General features: G+C 39.8%; 1 protein-coding gene across 1 annotated transcript in view; it reads left to right on the plus strand.

Moving 5' to 3' along the window:
* ercc2 (excision repair cross-complementation group 2) overlaps positions 1-20,457 on the plus strand; it is a 104,635-nt gene that overhangs the window by 19,377 nt on the left and 64,801 nt on the right. Inside the window, exons 6-7 of the mRNA XM_034168859.1 lie at positions 6,202-6,325; positions 13,732-13,828. Coding sequence (XP_034024750.1) covers positions 6,202-6,325; positions 13,732-13,828 — 221 coding nt within the window. The remainder of the gene's footprint in view (positions 1-6,201; positions 6,326-13,731; positions 13,829-20,457) is intronic.

A 20,457-nucleotide genomic window follows, 5' to 3' on the forward strand; every position in this document is an offset into this window, starting at 1 on the left:
CAGAAAAGAAAAAGAAACAAAAATCACAGCATTGGGGAGCAACATCACAGTGTAGTGGCCCCCTATGCTCATCTGCACTGGCGAGAACCCTGCACGTCACTTAATATTTGACTTAAAATTAGTTGGGTGTTTCTTCTTGGAGAAGAGGGCAGCAGGACCCAGCAGATCACTCTGCCCTGCAGGACTCGAGTTCACCCTTCTGACTTCAGCCAGAGCGAAAGCTACTGTGCTGAAGAGCTCAGCTGTGTGTGGAAACTGTTAGGTTGAAACTCCCAATTTTTCCCAGGTTATTGGGGAGCAAACTCAGAAACTCAAAAACTGATAGGAAACAGACTTCAATTTTGTATTGAATAGACACCTTCACTGAACAGATCATCTCTACTTCAGCTTGCAAGCTGACCACACACACACACACACACACACACACACACACACACACACACACACACACACACACACACACACACACACACACACACACACACACACACACACACACACACACACACACACACACACACACACACTCTGCCTGCCTCTTCTCCCTGCATTCCAGCTCTGCCCTCAGATGGGCAGACCATTCCCCTCAATGTGGATTACTAAAGTTACATGATTGGTTGAAAGATGTTGCATTTTCACCTTTATCTGCGGTGAGTGCTCACGTTGTACGCGTATTATAAACGGTATGTGTAAAAGTGTGTTCTGTCCGTGTAGTGTGATAAGCAGAAGAACAGTATATGGATCATGGCATTTAATATAAAGTTGTTATTATTACTATCACTGTCTGTATAAGGAGCTATAAAGTTATTATTAGTATTATATGAAGTTAGCAAAGTAGGAAATTAGCCATGAGACATACTGCCCCAACAACTCCCCCTGTCGACATGACCTTAAGCAAAAGTGAAAACAAAAACAACACAAACATCCAAAACCCAACTGGTTCTTGGTCCAGTGAGACATCGGCATCAATTTGACCAGTTAACACTCAGCCTCGGCTCATGTGTCATATATCACACTGACAAAGTGAGGAACCTTGGGGTAATTTTTGATCCTACCTTGTCTATTGACCTCCACAAGAGAAATATTACTAGGACTGCTTTCTTCCACCTGCGAAATATAGCGAAGACTCGTCCCATCCTGTCTATGGCTGATACTGAGACCCTGCAGATCCATGCATTTATCTCTTCTAGATTGGACTACTGCAATGTTCTACTTTCTGATTTACCGCAGTCTGGCATTAGGGTTCTCCAGTTGGTTCAAAATGCTACAGCCAGACTTTTGACACGAAGCATAAAGTTTGACCACATTACACCCATTTTGGCATCTCTTCACTGGCTTCCTGTCCCAGTGAGATCAGATTTTAAGGTTCTGCTACTAACCTATAAAATTGTTCATAGACTGGCACCTCCCTACCAAGCTGACCTAATTAAACCTTACATACCGGCCGAGGCTTTGCGTTTTCAGGGTGCAGGACTACTTTGTGTCCCTAGGGTGAATAAAAAGTCTGCGGGTCATAGAGCTTTCTCTTATTGTGCCCCTGTTCTGTGGAATGATCTCCCTGCATCAATAAAACAATCACATTCTGTGGAGACTTTCAAGTCCAGACCTAAGACACACTTATTTTCCCTTTTGTATGGCTAGCATACTGGCATAGTATAGTTCTACGCTTTTTACTCTTTTAATTAATTTTACTAGGGAACAGAGCGTGCCGCGACCTCAACTTTACCTAAATTCTGGGTCTTTTAGTGAAGCTTAGGGCTGGTGGCCAGCAAACACCTTAGTATTTCTTGTTTTTCTTGTTGTTTAATGCTGGCACATTATACAGTATTTCTTGTCTTTTTGATGCCTAATTGTTTTTTCTCTCTGTTTAAGGTGCTGCTCCATCCACAGATGGGTGTGGTATTTGTGCTGGAGACCCTCCTGTCCTGTGCACCAACAGCATTTCATGTATATTTGTTTTGTGAATTGTTCTCTAATTTATGTCTGTATCATGGCCCAAGCAGAGGGTCACCCCTTTGAGTCTGGTCTGCTTGAGGTTTCTTCCTCAGAGGGAGTTTTTCCTTACCACTGCTGCTATTGTTAGTAAGGTTAGACCTTACTTGTGTGAAGCGCCTTGAGGCAACTCTGTTGTGATTTGATGCTATATAAATGAAAATAAATAAAAAATTAAATTAAATTAAAAACTAAAACTAACTACCAAAGACAACAAAAACACCAGAGAGTACATGAGCCTGCGTGAGCCTAAAAGGAGTACCTCGCCAGTGGTGTCAATGGTGCTTGTGCCTCCTAGCAGGACTTGACGGAACCATCTGAACTCGAAAGAACCACTTGAACCAGGCTCCCTTTAGGTAAGCAATGTAACGTGTGAAGAAATCTTGCAGGATTTGACTCCGCTTATTGCAAAGCATGGAATATGAAAATACTAACAGCATGTGTAATAGCACGGTGAAAAGGAACAAAAATACCACCCTAAATATAAAATATACCAGCCTCAGCTGTCCCTGCAAACAGCGTGAACATGTATTACCCTTAGCAACATAGTAAGATCAGTAAATGTAGACCTGACTGTTGAATCTATACTCAGTGAAAGGTGAAGTGGTCTTCATCCAAGAGGGCTGGGATTCGACCACTAATTGGATCCGTTCACGCCAGGCGCTTCACAGAAGGAATCGCCTGTTGGTACCCGCTGCCAAGCACCAATGTGCATGGAGTTCATTCTTCATTTTACATCCAGGAGATAGATCACTTGGATGAGAAAACATATTAGTACAGAACAGAAACATCAACAAACAGCTCCATCCAAAGCCCCCGTATCCCCTGGATACTGGCAACAGTGATGCATTCGAGAAACAAATGACTTGCCCAATGGACCAGCACAGTACCGCTACAGGCTGAAATCAGAATTGAAGCTACCAGTCCTTACAAATGGTCAAAATATTTCTAAAAGCAAACAACTAATGCACTGCGCTCTCAGTCAAACGTGGCATCCCCCTTGTGGCTACGGCGAAATTTAAATACAATCCATCAGTGCAGCCTCTAATTGTCTGTGTAGTCCAGTCATAGCGTCTCCGGTCAGATTATAGCAGTGCACATGGAAATAGATACAAATAAAATCACGTACATTTGCTATTTTTTTTTTCTTCATTTTTGTTTCTCCCATATTTGTTTCAGGTACCATGCACCCCCAACAGATGGTTGATTCAATCCTGTTGCAATGCGACCCACCAAGTTATACTCGTTAACCACCCCCTAACACATGACCCCCTGTTTGTCCCTACCTGAAGAAACCTTACTCATCATCAGGAATACTACTATAGCAGGGAAGCCAGGTCAGGGTTAAGGTCAGGGTGGAACCATAAACCTAAAACGTCTGTAGAAAAACTTCAGTTGGCCCACCCAGGAGAAGCAATAGATACAACCTAAAAATAATAATACCGTAAACTAATAATATAGTAAACTGAAATGTCCACACAGTCCAGAGACATAGACTTGTCTTAAGTCCTCCAAAGTCAACTAGAACAAAGCATAATGGAAAATTTTTTGGGTCACTATAAATATTTACCCCTGTACAGTGATACAGCAATATTACATCGTAGGTCAGTCTTTGGTAAAGTTCCTGTCAAGTCCGAACCGGAGACCCCCATTCTAAACAGATGTTAAACATCTTGAAATAGAAGCATGTAGTTACCTGTGTCTGGCAATGTAACCAGTTAACCCTCTGGGGCCGACGCCGTCATATACAACTGCTGAGACCAAGCTTTACTAAATTCTAAATAACTTTTTAATGATATGAGATAGAAACTTACTTTTTTTTTGCTGAAAAGTTAACTCAGCGGACTTTTGAGCCAGCCCTCAGCCATCTTTGTACTCTTCATAGAAGCTGTGTGATGACGTGCACAATGTGAGTGTCCAATCGGAATTGGTTCACCGTCACATGGTTTTCCAAAATCCAATTGTAGGGCAGATTTACCTCACGTGATAAACCAAAGATTGTTTTTTAGCAGTGATGTGTTACTAGTTGGCCCATTTGAATAACCATCTGGCTGCTTGCTCCAGTGCGCCCTGTGCCATTACACACAGCGATCAGTGAAAGTCAGCAGATGGAGAGCCTCTGATGACAATCTCATGTGTTCAAACACAGAGTGTGAGTTTTAGAGATGCTCCACTCCTCATTACCTGTGATGTTATTGAATAAGCCTGTGGCAAGCTCTCTCGCTCTGGCGTAAAGCACTGGTTACCATATCAATGAAGCGAGGGGGAAGGGGCCGCTCCTCAGTGTGTAAATGGGTCAAAGTGCCAAAGCTGCTTTCAGAGCAGGACAGAACACTCCAAAACACAGTAGAAATAGAAGTTTGTGATGTGACCTTTGTGTAATAGCAGATAGAAAATGCTTTGAGATGAAGAAAACAAAATGCATAGACCATTTTATATATATTGTTCAAAATGTGCATTTTTTTTGTTTATTGTTTGAACCTTTTTGTTGTACAGTCTTTCACACAAAACACTGTGTGTTTTGAATAAATGTGTGTGGAAAATTATTTTCCACTTTACTTTTTCTTTTCTTGTTTCTGATTATAAACCTTTATTACGCTTATAAAATACAACTATAGCATATATATATTCTGAAAGTACAGGTTGTCCTGAAAAAGAGAGACATAAAACTTGATTGTGGGATGCAGGGAGAGATGTTAACAGCAATAATAAAACATTTATGCCAGGCAAGTGAACTGTCCAGAAAATGCCCTCGGACCCCAGAGTGTTAAGGTAATGGTATGACAATGTAATGTAAGGACTTAAGTCCACAAAGTCCAGAATATTGAAGCACATAAATAGCGGGTTGGTCGGCCTATTCTAAAATTCATTGCTAACAATTCCTATGGCTTTTGTCTGCAATAGCAGGATCAAAGTAGTGTTTGTGTTACATGCGTCACGCCAAACCTCAATGGAGAATGTCAGAGAAGGAGTCATTAATAAAGGAGCTGTTAATAGTTATTAAAAATAAGAATATAAATAGAAATAAAATGAAACAATTACATATGTTATTACATATGTATATCAATCAATCAATCAACTTTTTTCTTATATAGCGCCAAATCACAACAAACAGTTGCCCCAAGGCGCTCCATATTGTAAGGCAAGGCCATACAATAATTATAAAAAACCCCAACGGTCAAAACGACCCCCTATGAGCAAGTACTTGGCAACAGTGGGAAGGAAAAACTCCCTTTTAACAGGAAGAAACCTCCAGCAGAACCAGGCTCAGGGAGGGGCAGTCTTCTGCTGAGACTGGTTGGGGCTGAGGGAAAAAACCAGGAAAAAGACATGCCGTGAAGGGGGGCAGAGATCGATCACTAATGATTAAATGCAGAGTGATGCATACGGAGCAAAAAGAGAAAGAAACAGTGCATCATGGGAACCCCCCCACAATCTACGTCTAAAGCAGCATAACCAAGGGATGGTCCAGGGTCACCCGATCCAGCCCTAACTATAAGCCTTAGAGAAAAGGAAAGTTTTAAGCCTAATCATAAAAGTAGAGAGGGTATCTGTCTCCCTGATCTGAATTGGGAGCTGGTTCCACAGGAGAGGAGCCTGAAAGCTGAAGGCTCTGCCTCCCATTCTACTCTTACAAACCCTAGGAACTACAAGTAAGCCCGCAGTCTGAGAGCGAAGCGCTCTAATGGGGTAATATGGTACTATGAGGTCCCTAAGATAAGATGGGACCTGATTATTCAAAACCTTATAAGTAAGAAGAAGAATTTTAAATTCTATTCTAGAATTAACAGGAAGCCAATGAAGAGAGGCCAACACGGGTGAGATATGCTCTCTCCTGCTAGTCCCCGTCAGTACTCTAGCTGCAGCATTCTGAACCAACTGAAGGCTTTTTAGGGAACTTTTAGGACAACCTGATAATAATGAATTACAATAGTCCAGCCTAGAGGAAATAAATGCATGAATTAGTTTTTCAGCATCACTCTGAGACAAGACCTTTCTGATTTTAGAGATATTGCGTAAATGCAAAAAGGCAGTCCTACATATTTGTTTAATATGCGCTTTGAATGACATACACATATATACATACACACACACACACACACACACATATATATATATATATATATATATATATATAAGGAGAATCAAAAAATGTAACTTTGTCTTTTTAATCTTGTGTTCCATTTTCATGACTTTCTTTCCTTTCAGATCATGCATGCGAATATAGTGGTGTACAGCTACCACTATCTGCTAGACCCCAAGATTGCTGATTTGGTGTCCAAGGAGCTGGCTAAGAAGTCTGTAGTGGTGTTTGATGAGGCCCATAACATAGGTAGGAAGCTTAACTAATTTAATACAATGAAGTAAACTTCTTAATTTTTCCCAGTTGCAATGGTGGGAAGAACATCTTGAGAACACCTTTGTTGTTGTGTGTATACTCTAATAATTTTTAAAGTCTGTCATGAATACTTTCATGTCAGGCTAACTACAAGTGCATCTGACAAGAAAAAAGATGGAAAAAGTTCAATATTTTTTGTCACTTATTTCAGAAAGTGAAATTTTGATATATTCTAGGCTCCTTACATATAACGTAAAATGTTTCAATAATTTTTTTTTTTTATTTTCATTTGGATAATTATGGCTGACAACTCCAAAAACAAAAAGTCTCAAAAATAGAAGTGTTAGAATTGAGTAAGTCACTATTCAAGCAGTATAAATATCATTCAGTCTGTTTCAGTACACACAGCTGCAATCATGGGGAAAGCAGTTGACTTGACATTTGTCCAGAAGGCAGAGATGTTCACATTTTTTGCAAGTCAAAGTCAAGTCTCAAGTCTTTGAGGGTCATGCTCAAGTCACATCTCAAGTCTTTCGTCATGAGTCTGTCAAGTCTCTGGCCATCTGGTCTATCCTTAATGCTGCATTGTTAAATGTTATTCAGATACTGAATTCAAATCTGTACGATTGTGCATCCACCTAGGAGGTAACTGGGGATGTGGGACCTGCCCCCCCGCCCCATGAAATTTTGTAAAAATTGAAGTGAAATGGTGCAATCTGGCATGTTATTTAGAACATTTATTGTGACTGTGTGTGATCAATTTTTGTCTCAGTATTTTTCAGATAACACACTTGTTGGTTGAGAACTGCTGCCATGATCAACATTAGCACCATCATCATCATCATTGTCAATATTGCTGCCATCATCATCATAACAATCACAATCAACATCATCACCACCCGTCATCATTATCATCACGAACATAATCATTATAACCTTCAGATGATGAAGGTTCATTTCAATTCATTTTCCCCTCAAAATTCGACTCAACACCCCATAATAACAACTTGAAAAAGTGCTATGGTTTAGTCCACTAAGGAGACGGTAGGACCCAAAAAATGTAGAGTAGCCAGCGTTTGCAAAGCAAGGTGTTCAATGTTCCACACAGGACTGGTGACCAACAGTGGTAGGGACAAGCGAGCGACAAAAATCCCAACAGAAAAACATCAAACTGTGGAAACAAATGCTGAAAGTGACCAGGGACTTACAACAGGATGATCACGGGAACCAACAGATATAAAGTTGGAGCAGGAAACATATGCAAACACTTGGAGATGAACTTTAATGACCATCAAGGAAACAGGCGTGACCTAAAAAGACTCACTGATAGTGCTCTTAATCATGAATGTAGTAACACACACTGAACACAAGAGAGCGACAAACCATTACCTACAGTGGACTGAATGTAAAGCATGACAGTGACATCATGTTACCAGGGAAACCAAAGACATGGGTGCAACCTGAAAAAAACCAGAGAACACTGCACAGAACCGAAATGCAATAAGCCTGGAACAGCAGTAACAAAACAGAACGTAAATCAAGCTGACAACCTGTGAAGAACGAAGCCTTAGGAAGAGAAACAATAAACAACCACTGCGCTCAGCCCGAGGCAGAAGCCTGGCGATGCGCGTGGCAGAGAAACAAAGGGCAGGGCAGGGACACACAGGACAGGTGGCAGCGGACTAAGAGATCAAGAATGGTGCATGACGCGCCCGCCGAACCCTGACACGTTAGTGACAACGAGAGGGAAATGCAGCACTTCACACACGCACATCAGGACAAGAGAAGGAAATACTGATCCAAGCACACTCACTGGACACACCACACATGCACGCAATTTTATACACACACACACACACACACACACACACACACACACACACACACACACACACACACACACACACACACACACAGTGGTTAACCACTAATTAGCGAAGCAAACCTTTTTGTTAGCAGGGATGGTGATGGTCTAGTGGTTAAGGTGTTGGGCTTGAGTCCAGAAGATCATGGGTTCAAATCGCCACCTGACTGGAAAAACACTAAGGGCCCTTGGGCAAGGCCTTTAAACCCCTATACAAGGTGTAGTGAGCACCTTGTATGGCAGCACCCTGACACCGGGGTGAATGTGAGGCATAATTGTAAAGTACTTTGAGCGTCTGATGCAGATAGAAAAGTGCTATATAAATGCAGTCCATTTACCATTTAGCAGATTCGCTTTTCAGCTAACTTTGAAAACCATCCGCTTCCGCTAAATTTAGTTCAGCTAACTTTCAGTCCGCTAACATTTTTTTTGCTGGCACAGTGAGTAAAGCCGAATGGTCAAAAACATTTGTAAACCCTAAAATCATACATGTTAGTTCCTGTCTGTCATGTGTTTTGCAGCAGTCAGGCAGCTGTGAGGAGCTGAGCTCAACCCTACTCCAGCAGAAGGGGCCTGGCTGCAAGGCTGCTACAAAAAAAATCATTCACCCTATTTACGTATCCCATAATCCCTTGCATGCCAGAGTCGCCGCAGTCAACAACATATAGAGAATCAACATGATGACAGTTGTAAATGAATATTATACTACAAAAATGTAATTTTTTATGTTTTTCGTCACATTAATAAGAGACTGCTGCATGATACCCTGAAAACTTGCTAAAACAATTATAACAAATAATCCGTGTCTACTACGTTTAATCTGCGTGGAATTTAATAAACGCAAACTGAATTTCAGACATATTATATATATATTGGTCTGGAAAAAAGAGGACAAACAGTGTTGTAAAGAACAATAAGACGTTAAAGAACAAACTTTGCTTTCCCCCAGAACGACATGATCAGGAAGCGATTGTAGCTCACAGCAGCTCCCATTGAAAATAACGGAGAGACAGCCTGTGATTCTCGCATGTTTACATAAAATAAACACAATAACAACGTCTATAAACCCAGAGAATATATTCACGAGAGTTTTAGGCACAATATAAAAAATAGTTCTATGTTGCAATGTTAATGGTGTTGTCTGTGTGCAGTTAAAGTGCAACGTCATCAGAGCGTCTCAATGCAGTTCTCAGTGTTACTGAGATCTCTCAGCGCGGCGACCTCTCCGAGGTTTTGTGGGATTTGAAACGTCAATAGGGTAAATTTACATTCAACGTACACTGCCCCAGATGTGTGGCAGAAGACATCAAAAGCAAGTCAGTTTTCACTTATGGCTTGATTTAAAAACAAAAACTAATTCCGGACAGTTTTTCAACATTAACGTCAACTCTGTCATTTTTACAAAGTGAAAATATTGCACATATCTTTTTTTTTTTAAGTAATTTGTTAATTCTGAAGGTTTGAGCATTAACAGAAACAGATGTCGAAAAGGCATTATGGGATAATAAGCCTCCTCTCATCACTGGTTGGCGTATTTATTTTTTAAAAACCAACACACACGTTACTGTAATGTGTGTGTTGGTTTTTACAAATAATTGTGTATTTGTAAATATGTTATTTTTTCATTGGTAAACAAAAAAGGCATTTGCAAAACTTAAAATTCTGTTTGTATAATTCTGCACAAAGCGACCGTGTGATTGTTGGCAATCTACTGAGGGGAGTGTGAATAGCAACCAACAATCACAGTCACTTGCAGAATTGCTTTTAACAGAATTTTCATGACATATGCGTCTGGGGACCAAGCTCCCAACTTAATGTATCCATATTGAATTCTATGTGCAACAGAGGAAGAATGTTGATAAGACAGACTGACAAAAGTTTTACCAAATTCAGATACAACAGGCATTGACATTAAGTTTTTTAGTGTACTTGTCCATAGGACAATAGGAAAAGCTGGTTGTCCGGACAAGCAAGCGCCGCAGGCGCGAGCCACGTGAAGTGTGCTGAAGGCACGGGATACACACGCCAATGGCGCGTGTCACCTAGGGGTGTCTGAGGGCATGCTACTGTGGAAGTACTGAAATTACACTTTTTAATAAATTGCTTCTCTCCTGTGTGGGTGTTAAAATTGAATTTCCAAAAATACATTTTATTACATATTGCATGCATAGCCTCTAGTCTTTTAATCTGTTAACCAAGACATAGCTCATAATGTTTCTTTCCTGCAATTGTTCATAATTGGGGAAAAAATTATTTATAATTGGCATCTGCTTCTCTCCTGTGTGTTTTCTGAATTCATCACTGTTTAATGCATGATCATTTGCCAGTATGTTTTTTGGTTAAAGCAAATCAAATTATTTTATTTCAACATTTAAAAATGCCTTACTGGTCCGCAGCTGAAGGAAAATCCCGACAGACATGGCAGTATATTGTATTATCTTCTTCCTTGTGCCCCAGCCACGGATAATCCTTTGTCCAGCTACTCACAAACTTCCTCTTTTTCTTTCTCTTCATAACTCTTCTTTGAAGCTTCTACACTTGCAGGGGTTGATGCTTTGCGTTTGACTGGTGTTTTCCGTGGTACCTGGCCTGGTTTTGGAGGTTTTAGAAAAGATATTCTGTTCAGTATATTCTTCAAAAGGTGTGTTAATCGATGCGATGTTCGTTATCTAATGTTTCCAGCCACAGCATCTCGCAAGAAGATGCTACGAATGCACACTTCATACAGTGGTCTCGTGCACACATGATACAGGGTTCTCCCCAGAAATGTTTAGTGTAGCGGTGCTGTTGGCAATTATCGCCCGAGGCGGCGTGCGTAGTTAGTCATTTTGACTGGTTTTAGATGCATTGAAAGTAAGAATAATAGACAAAAAATTGACATATGTTGTAATATCAAAGTTCTTTTTTGTATTTTTCTGTCTATGTTAAGAAAATAAATGACACTGAAAAGTTTAAAAACACATTAATATTTGATGGACATAACATTTGCTCTCTTCTTTAAAAATGACACACTTTACCTTTAGTCCAATCAGAGTCCAGGCAGAGTTTTTTTCTGTCATGTTGACAGTTTAGCTTTCGTTCAACATTTTTGAGTGGAATTGCATATTTATTTAAAAAAAAAAAAAAACAATATAACCCCTAATTGTCTTGTTTGAACAAGAGCTAAATCTGGACTGATTTGATTGTCAAATCAGAATCAAATTTATTTAACTTACTTTTGGCAAAAGTAAGTTCTCACATACAAGTAATTTGACCTGCTGTCATTGGTGCATAAAAAACAATAATAAAAAGAAAATGAAAAAAGATGATCATTTATTAAAATTGTTTTGCTGCTTTTTTTACAGCGTGTAGTGTCTGCTGTTCACATTTTTTCCTTCTCTCTCACTCTGTGTGTGTGTGTGTGTGTGTGTGTGTGTGTGTGTGTGTGTGTGTGTGTGTGTGTGTGTGTGTGTGTGTGTGTGTGTGTGTGTGTGTGTGTGTGTGTGTGTGAGTGAGTGAGGGAACGACTCTTCATTCTCACACCGTATTTGAGAAAAATTTGGAAACATGAAGACTTTCAACTGTATAAAGCAGAGTATGACACTATGATGGTGACGCCGTTGTTCCATTGTCTGGGGAGAACCCTGTGATGTCATGTTTTCCAATTGTCCGCTGCGTGGAGAGTGGCGAGAAAAACCGAAGACGCTTTCTCGTGAGGTGCGAGACAAGACGTGATGTAAATAAGAAACAAAAAAGCGGCGGTCAGGTATTTTGCTTCAGAGCGATGAAAATAAAGAATTTGAATGTTTTAAACCAAAAAATGCCACTTGTCCGGTCGGACAAAGATTTAAATAGTAAATGGACTGCATTTATATAGCGCTTTTCTATCTGCATCAGACGCTCAAAGCGCTTTACAATTATGCCTCACATTCACCCCGATGTCAGGGTGAATGTGATTTAGAGTATATTGCTTGTCTGATCACATTTTACACTTGTCCCGGACAATCAGACAGGCGTTAATGTCGATGGTAGTACACTAGCCGGCTTGTCACAAACAGCCTCTGTGTCTGGACAGATTTGGCCGGCTGTTTATATGCTTTTCTGAAATTGGGTCACAGTGTTGCCACAGTTACTTTGAAAAGTTAACTTGCCCTGATTGTGGACAATGATGGCGTCTGAAAATAGTTCCTTGTCGTGACTGAAGAAATGTAGCATTTTAAAATAAGTCTCTCTGTGTTTTCAGCCTTAATCTGAGAACACTGGTGTTTTGTTCCACAACAAAAATTTAAATATTGAATTAACTTATTTTAAAAGTTGAAGAGTCATAGGCTGCGCCTCAATCATTCATGTTCATTCAGCATTTATCACAGCCATCAGTCGCCTCTTCACGTGATCAAAATACATCCCATGATCCTCCAGCACAAAAATACAATAAAATCTAAAAAATGTTAAATTACTCTGTTTGGCGTCTGTGTAAGAAGTGAGAGGTGCAGAGCTTTTGGCTTCCAGCTATATATAAACATGTTACCCTACACGCTTACGTCACACTACCTGTTTGAATGCAGCACCTCAAGTGGTGATTTATTTTTACCGAATATGTTTTGCATGAAAATTATTAATAGAAAATGCTAATTTGGAAAATAACTGTAAATATTAATTTTATGTACCACATAGAATGATACTATTATACCAAAACATTTACAAGAGGTCCCTTTTAATATCAAGATGACTTACCGCCTCCTGCTGGAATGGTGTGTAAGTCCACAGTGTAGTTAGCAACATCCATTCTTCAGTGTTGTTGGCTAACATATGTAGCTTCTCCAAAAATATTAGTCCTATCAGTGTTCCATTTTGGCAGCGTTCATTCTTGGCTCAAAATACATAAGCATACCAAACAGCAAATGCCAGCTCTCCACAGTTTCTCTGTGATCATAGTTATGCACACATGCACACACTGTCTTTTCCACAGTCTGCCACAAGCAGGTGCTTCTAATGTTAGACCGGCAGAAACAGAGACGGTCACGGAAGACATCAGAATATAGTTTTCACTCACGGTACCGGCAACATGAGACTTACCTAAACTGACTAAAACTAATTCAACTACAAAAACACAATAATACCACTAACAACACTATTAAACTAGCATAATAACATTTAAAATCCCAAACCCCCATAGTACATTGCAGCACAATGCCCATTGTTTACTGGTTAGTTAAAATTGCTGTAAGAATAATTGTGCTATCAACTTTCTGTTTTTTGCTGCATTCATCCTTGACCCAAAATACATAAGTATACCAAATGGCAAATGTCAGCTCTCCCAGATTGCATGATCGAAGCCATACATACACATGCTCACATGCACACAGAGGCCAATTGGCTATTATGATACATATATATGGATATTCAAAAAATAATCCAATATGAAAAAGAAAAAACAAAGCTTGATACTCCACTATACTGCTTGTTGCAGCTTGTTGCATTCTTTTATTAATAATCAGGAAAATGACTTTTTTCCCACCTTGTTTTTATTTCTCTTTTTTTCCTTTCTTCATTCCAGACAATGTTTGTATTGACTCAATGAGTGTGAACATCACAAAACGACTACTGGACTCCTGCCAGAACAATGTGGAAGTGCTCCATAACACCATACGCAAGTAAGAGTGGTTAAAAAATGTTTAGCAACCACAATACTGCATTGTTAGGGGTGTATAAGTTAACTGCTATGAATCAAAAATCGATTTTACAATTACATTGTACACAGAGTCCTAAATTGACCTGAATGATGAGACCTGTAAAAAAGCTTGGGAGCCACCATTCTACAGTATGCTCCGAGGCAAGCAAAGGCAGCACCAATGTGTTGCAGCACAGCTCCAAAACCCTCAAGGTCCCCAGGCCTTTATGAAATATGTATTTGAAGATCAGCAGTGCCATTTTTGGCTTATTCTCATTTATCTTGGTAAGCGAAAGTCCACATTAAAGTATTAATCCACATTAGTTAGTCCACATTAAAGAATTGTATCAGATTGTACTGACTCGAATCTCAAAGTGAAATTGTTCCATAATAAAAACTATTGTTCCTGAGCGGCATCATAGCCCATGTATCTCGATACTGTATTGCATTATTTTACAATGGAAAGATCAACACCCCTATGTACAGTACACTTCAAATGTTTTAGGCACATTTAGGTATCATAAAATCATTTAAATTATGAAAACCTGTTAAATATTTATAAATAAATATGATGGATTTCAACTTTATTGATAATCGATATGAAAATTGGGTTCTATTTATGTGTGATTTTTCGGTACATGAGCCACACCAAAGTATAAGCCGCAGGACATCAAAAACTAATTTAAGAAAAATGCGACTTAAATTATGAGTAAATGGTAAATGGACTGCATTTATATAGTGCTTTTCCATCTGCATCAGATGCTCAAAGTGCTTTGCAGTATTTATGTAATTGAGTAATTGTGTTTTACAATTATTTTAATATTGCATGATCATTTGCAACTGTTTTTGTGCAGTATTCTACTGACCAGTACACTTGCAAAGAAATTATTATTGTTGTTATTATTATTATTATTATGAAGTTAAAATATATAGCTCACATATTCACTTTTGTTGTAACCAATTTTGTGTTGACATGCCCAAGGGGGGAGGGGGGCATCAAACGCTACATTTATTATAACTCTGGGATGCCTAAAACTTTTGCACAGTACTGTATTGTGCAACTTATACCTTAATTATGTAATTTATACACCTCACATCCCTGCGAGACTATCAGTGGTTCAAGACCACCTGTGGTCCATTCTTTCTGTACACCTGGACTTGCGTCTGGTGTAATATTAATCTTGATTCCACTGCTTTGAAAAAATACATCTTTAATCATATAATTTATGAGCTGAGTTACCAATTCTACGCACGGGTAATAGAGATGAATTTTAGCCATGTCATTGTGTATTTCATGTCACTTTAGTTAAGGTGTAGTTAAGCCCCTTTCACACCGGGCCCACTTCGAGTTGCATTGTGTGGCGCCATGATGACGCCACGTGGAAGCAACCCAGTGCTGAGACGATGCAGCTCAACGCCACAACAGCACAAGGGATGCAAAGCACGAAGCAAATCGGATGGCAAAAATTAAACGTTTAAATTTTTTTGCGTCCTGTGCTCGACGCAGAAATGAAGTGGTTTCAGTGCATGTCAGAGCAACGCGACGACACTCAACATGACTGGAAGCCACACCCTCACAATACAACGTTACCCGACGCCAATTTGTGATACCATGTGCATTTTAATTGAAAAAACGCGTCCCTTAACACTCACACGGTGCGCACTAGCCTATTTGTATTGTATTTAAAGTGCACCTTGTCCAGCCGCTACTATGTAGTAAGTAAAATGTGATGCTGCTACCTGACCTGAGTACCATGTGAACTGCGAAAATAAGGGCGTCAGTGAGCGGGTCGTGATCTAATATATAAGTGCGTGTGTGTGTGTGTGTGCGTGCGTGCGTTCAACCTAAGGGACCCAGTCACCATACCAAGTTTGGTGTTGATTGCTTAATTACTATGGCTGTGCATAGTGGAACAGGTTGTGAACTAGTATATAAGGCTGACTGTGTGCGTGTTTGAGCACATACGCCTTCAACTTAAGGGCCCCATTGGTCTCCCCCTTGGTGCCCCAGTCAGTCAGTTACTGTGGCTGTGCATAGTGGAGCAGGTTGTGATCTAATATACAGTGAGGAAAATAAGTATTTGAACACCCTGCGATTTTGCAAGTTCTCCCACTTAGAAATCATGGAGGGGTCTGAAATTTTCATCTTAGGTGCATGTCCACTGTGAGAGACATAATCTAAAAAAAATCTGTAAATCACAATGTATGATTTTTTTTTAAATAATTTATTTGTATGTTACTACTGCAAATAAGTATTTGAACACCTGTGAAAATCAATGTTAATATTTGGTACAGTAGCCTTTGTTTGCAATTACAGAGGTCAAACGTTTCCTGTAGTTGTTCACCAGGTTTGCACACACTGCAGCAGGGATTTTGGTCCACTCCTCCATCTTCTCCAGATCTTTCAGGTTTGGAGTTTCAGCTCCCTCCAAAGATTTTCTATTGAGTCCAGGTCTGGAGACTGGCCAGGCCACTCCAGGACCTTGAAATGCTTCTTACGGAGACCCTCCTTAGTTGCCCTGGCTGTGTGTTTGGGGTCATTGTCATGCTGGAAGACCCAGCCATGACCCATCTTCAATGCTCTTACTGAGAGAAGGAGGTTTTACTGCCACCTTAAAAGCCTGTGTTTTAATGTTAGCTGAAAATGTTATGTGAGCAGCAGGACAGTTTCACAGGTTTTTAACTCTCTTCCCAGCCTTTTTCATTACTCTCTCATAAGTTCATTGCTGTGATTGATCAACTTTATACCTCTATAGTTGCTACAACTCTGCACATTACCCTTATTTTTAAAAAGCCGTCATGTCTTCGATTCCCTCCTGGGCCTTTCTGTGTGGAGTTTGCATGTTCTCCTCATGTTTGCGTGGGTTTCATCCAGGTATTCTGGTTTCCTCCCACATTTAAAGATATGCAGGTTAGGTGAATTGGAAACTTTATAATTGTCCAGGTCTCCCTTGCAAAAGAGATCTCGATGTCAATGGGACTAACCTGGTTAAATAAGGGTTAAATTAAATTAAATATATGTATAAAACTGACAAAATCCGTTGTATGTATAAAATGGGCAAAATCCGCTGTATGTATAAAATTGAGAAAATCTGTTATATGTATGTAATGGATTAGTTACAGTCAGCAGGCGCTGGATGATCTTTGAGGAATCCCCATCAACAATTAGGTTTGCGTATTTCCGTTATTAAACTCCTGACCTTGAACTGGGACCTGCCTCATTTAATAGCCGGGTCAAAACTTTATCTGTAAAAATAAACGCCTGCCTTAAATAAGTGCTGGGCATTATGTGCTTTAAACAGGATTACATTTGGTTGAGTCACTCTTTTTTTTATAAGTCCACTGCCCACAGAGGGGTACCTTAATTTCCTAAAGCCTGATTTATGCTTCTACAACTCCATAACTCTCTGACCATGCAATGACGTCGATGTGCGCGTGACTGTGTAAAAGTTCTCTGTCGCATTGGTAGATGTCTTAATGCAATTTACCACAGGAACAGTGGCTTTTTCTGGACCATTTTGTCCCTCAACAAGCTCCACTTCTTTATAAAATCATCAACCTCCAAACCAGTGTTACGGTGCGTGCAATTTCCTTCCATAAATTGTGCATCATTTGAGCGTCTTTGTAATTTTTCTGACTCCGTGTTGTAAAGTTTGTCATATTTGTGGACTTTTCTGTAAAACGTTCCTCTGTTTGATCCATGATCGGAATGAAATGGGTGTGCGCCCTGCAAACACTTTTAAAATACAACCCCTGGCAATAATTATGGAATCACCGGCCTCGGAGGATGTTCATTCAGTTGTTTAATTTTGTAGAAAAAAGCAGATCACAGACATGACACAAAACTAAAGTCACTTCAAATGGCAACTTTCTGGCTTTAAGAAACACTATAAGAAATCAGGAAAAAAATTGTGGCAGTCAGTAACGGTTACTTTTTTAGACCAAGCAGAGGGAAAAAAATATGGAATCACTCAATTCTGAGGAAAAAATTATGGAATCATGAAAAACAAAAGAACGCTCCAACACATCACTAGTATTTTGTTGCACTACCTCTGGCTTTTATAATAGCTTGCAGTTTCTGAGGCATGGACTTAATGAGTGACAAACAGTACTCTTCATCAATCTGGCTCCAACTTTCTCTGATTGCTGTTGCCAGATCAGCTTTGCAGGTTGGAGCCTTGTCATGGACCATTTTCTTCAACTTCCACCAAAGATTTTCAATTGCATTAAGATCCGGACTATTTGCAGGCCATGACATTGACCCTATGTGTCTTTTTGCAAGGAATATTTTCACAGTTTTTGCTCTATGGCAAGATGCATTATCATCTTGAAAAATGATTTCATCATCCCCAAACATCCTTTCAATTGATGGGATAAGAAAAGTGTCCAAAATATCAACGTAAACTTGTGCATTTATTGATGATGTAATGACAGCCATCTCCCCAGTGCCTTTACCTGACATTCCGCCCCATATCATCAATGACTGTGGAAATTTACATGTTCTTTTCAGGCAGTCAACTTTATAAATCTCATTGGAACGGCACCAAACAAAAGTTCCAGCATCATCACCTTGCCCAATGCAGATTCGAGATTCATCACTGAATATGACTTTCATCCAGTCATCCACAGTCCACGATTGCTTTTCCTTAGCCCATTGTAACCTTGTTTTTTTTTCTGTTTAGGTGTTAATGATGGCTTTCGTTTAGCTTTTCTGTATGTAAATCCCATTTCCTTTAGGCGGTTTCTTACAGTTCGGTCACAGACGTTGACTCCAGTTTCCTCCCATTCGTTCCTCATTTGTTTTGTTGTGCATTTTCGATTTTTGAGACATATTGCTTTAAGTTTTCTGTCTTGACGCTTTGATGTCTTCCTTGGTCTACCAGTATGTTTGCCTTTAACAACCTTCCCATGTTGTTTGTATTTGGTCCACAGTTTAGACACAGCTGACTGTGAACATCCAACATCTTTTGCAACATTGCGTGATGATTTACCCTCTTTTAAGCGTTTGATAATCCTCTCCTTTGTTTCAATTGACATCTCTCGTGTTGGAGCCATGATTCATGTCAGTCCACTTGGTGCAACAGCTCTCCAAGGTGTGATCACTCCTTTTTAGATGCAGACTAACGAGCAGATCTGATTTGATGCAGGTGTTAGTTTTGGGGATGAAAATTTACAGGGTGATTCCATAATTTTTTCTTCAGAATTGAGTGATTCCATATTTTTTTCCCTCTGCTTGGTATAAAAAAGTAACCGTTACTGACTGCCACAATTTTTTTTCCTGATTTCTTATAGTGTTTCTTAAAGCCAGAAAGTTGCCATTTGAAATGACTTTAGTTTTGTGTCATGTCTGTGATCTGCTTTTTTCTACAAAATTAAACAACTGAATGAACATCCTCCGAGGCCGGTGATTCCATAATTATTGCCAGGGGTTGTATGACTGGAGAGGAATTAGTGAAACTGGAAAAATGATCAGTCACAGCCCCTGCTGTCTCCATTGTTTAGCAGGTGTGTATCAGGCTATGGAGAGGGTTCGCAGCCATGGAGAGGCCTCTGATCTAAAGCGGTTGTGTTTGGTTCGCCAAACCCAGGGATATGTGTGAAACTTAACACCATATCTATCCATGAAGCCAGAGGACACACACCAATTAGCTAAACTGCAGGATTGTCTTACAGACATAAAGACATGGATGACCTCTAATTTCCTGCTTTTAAACTCAGATAAAACTGAAGTTATTGTACTTGGCCCCACAAATCTTAGAAACATGGTGTCTAACCAGATCCTTACTCTGGATGGCATTACCCTGACCTCTAGTAATACTGTGAGAAATCTTGGAGTCATATTTGATCAGGATATGTCATTCAATGCGCATATTAAACAAATATGTAGGACTGCTTTTTTGCATTTGCACAATATCTCTAAAATTAGAAAGGTCTTGTCTCAGAGTGATGCTGAAAAACGAATTCATGCCTTTATTTCCTCTAGGCTGGACTATTGTAATTCATTATTATCAGGTTGTCCTAAAAGTTCCCTGAAAAGCCTTCAGTTAATTCAAAATGCTGCAGCTAGAGTACTAACGGGGACTAGAAGGAGAGAGCATATCTCACCCATATTGGCCTCTCTTCATTGGCTTCCTGTTAATTCTAGAATAGAATTTAAAATTCTTCTTCTTACTTATAAGGTTTTGAATAATCAGATCCCATCTTATCTTAGGGACCTCATAGTACCATATCACCCCAATAGAGCGCTTCGCTCTCACACTGCAGGCTTACTTGTAGTTCCTAGGGTTTTTAAGAGTAGAATGGGAGGCAGAGCCTTCAGCTTTCAGGCTCCTCTCCTGTGGAACCAGCTCCCAATTCAGATCAGGGAGCCAGACACCCTCTCTACTTTTAAGATTAGGCTTAAAACTTTCCTTTTTGCTAAAGCTTATAGTTAGGGCTGGATCAGGTGACCCTGAACCATCCCTTAGTTATGCTGCTATAGACTTAGACTGCTGGGGGGTTCCCATGATGCACTGAGTGTGTCTTTCTCTTTTTGCTCTGTATGCACCACTCTGCATTTAATCATTAGTGATTGATCTCTGCTCCCCTCCACAGCATGTCTTTTTCCTGGTT

The sequence above is a fragment of the Thalassophryne amazonica genome, chromosome 4 (genome assembly GCF_902500255.1).
Source record: "Thalassophryne amazonica chromosome 4, fThaAma1.1, whole genome shotgun sequence".
NCBI lineage: Eukaryota > Metazoa > Chordata > Actinopteri > Batrachoidiformes > Batrachoididae > Thalassophryne > Thalassophryne amazonica.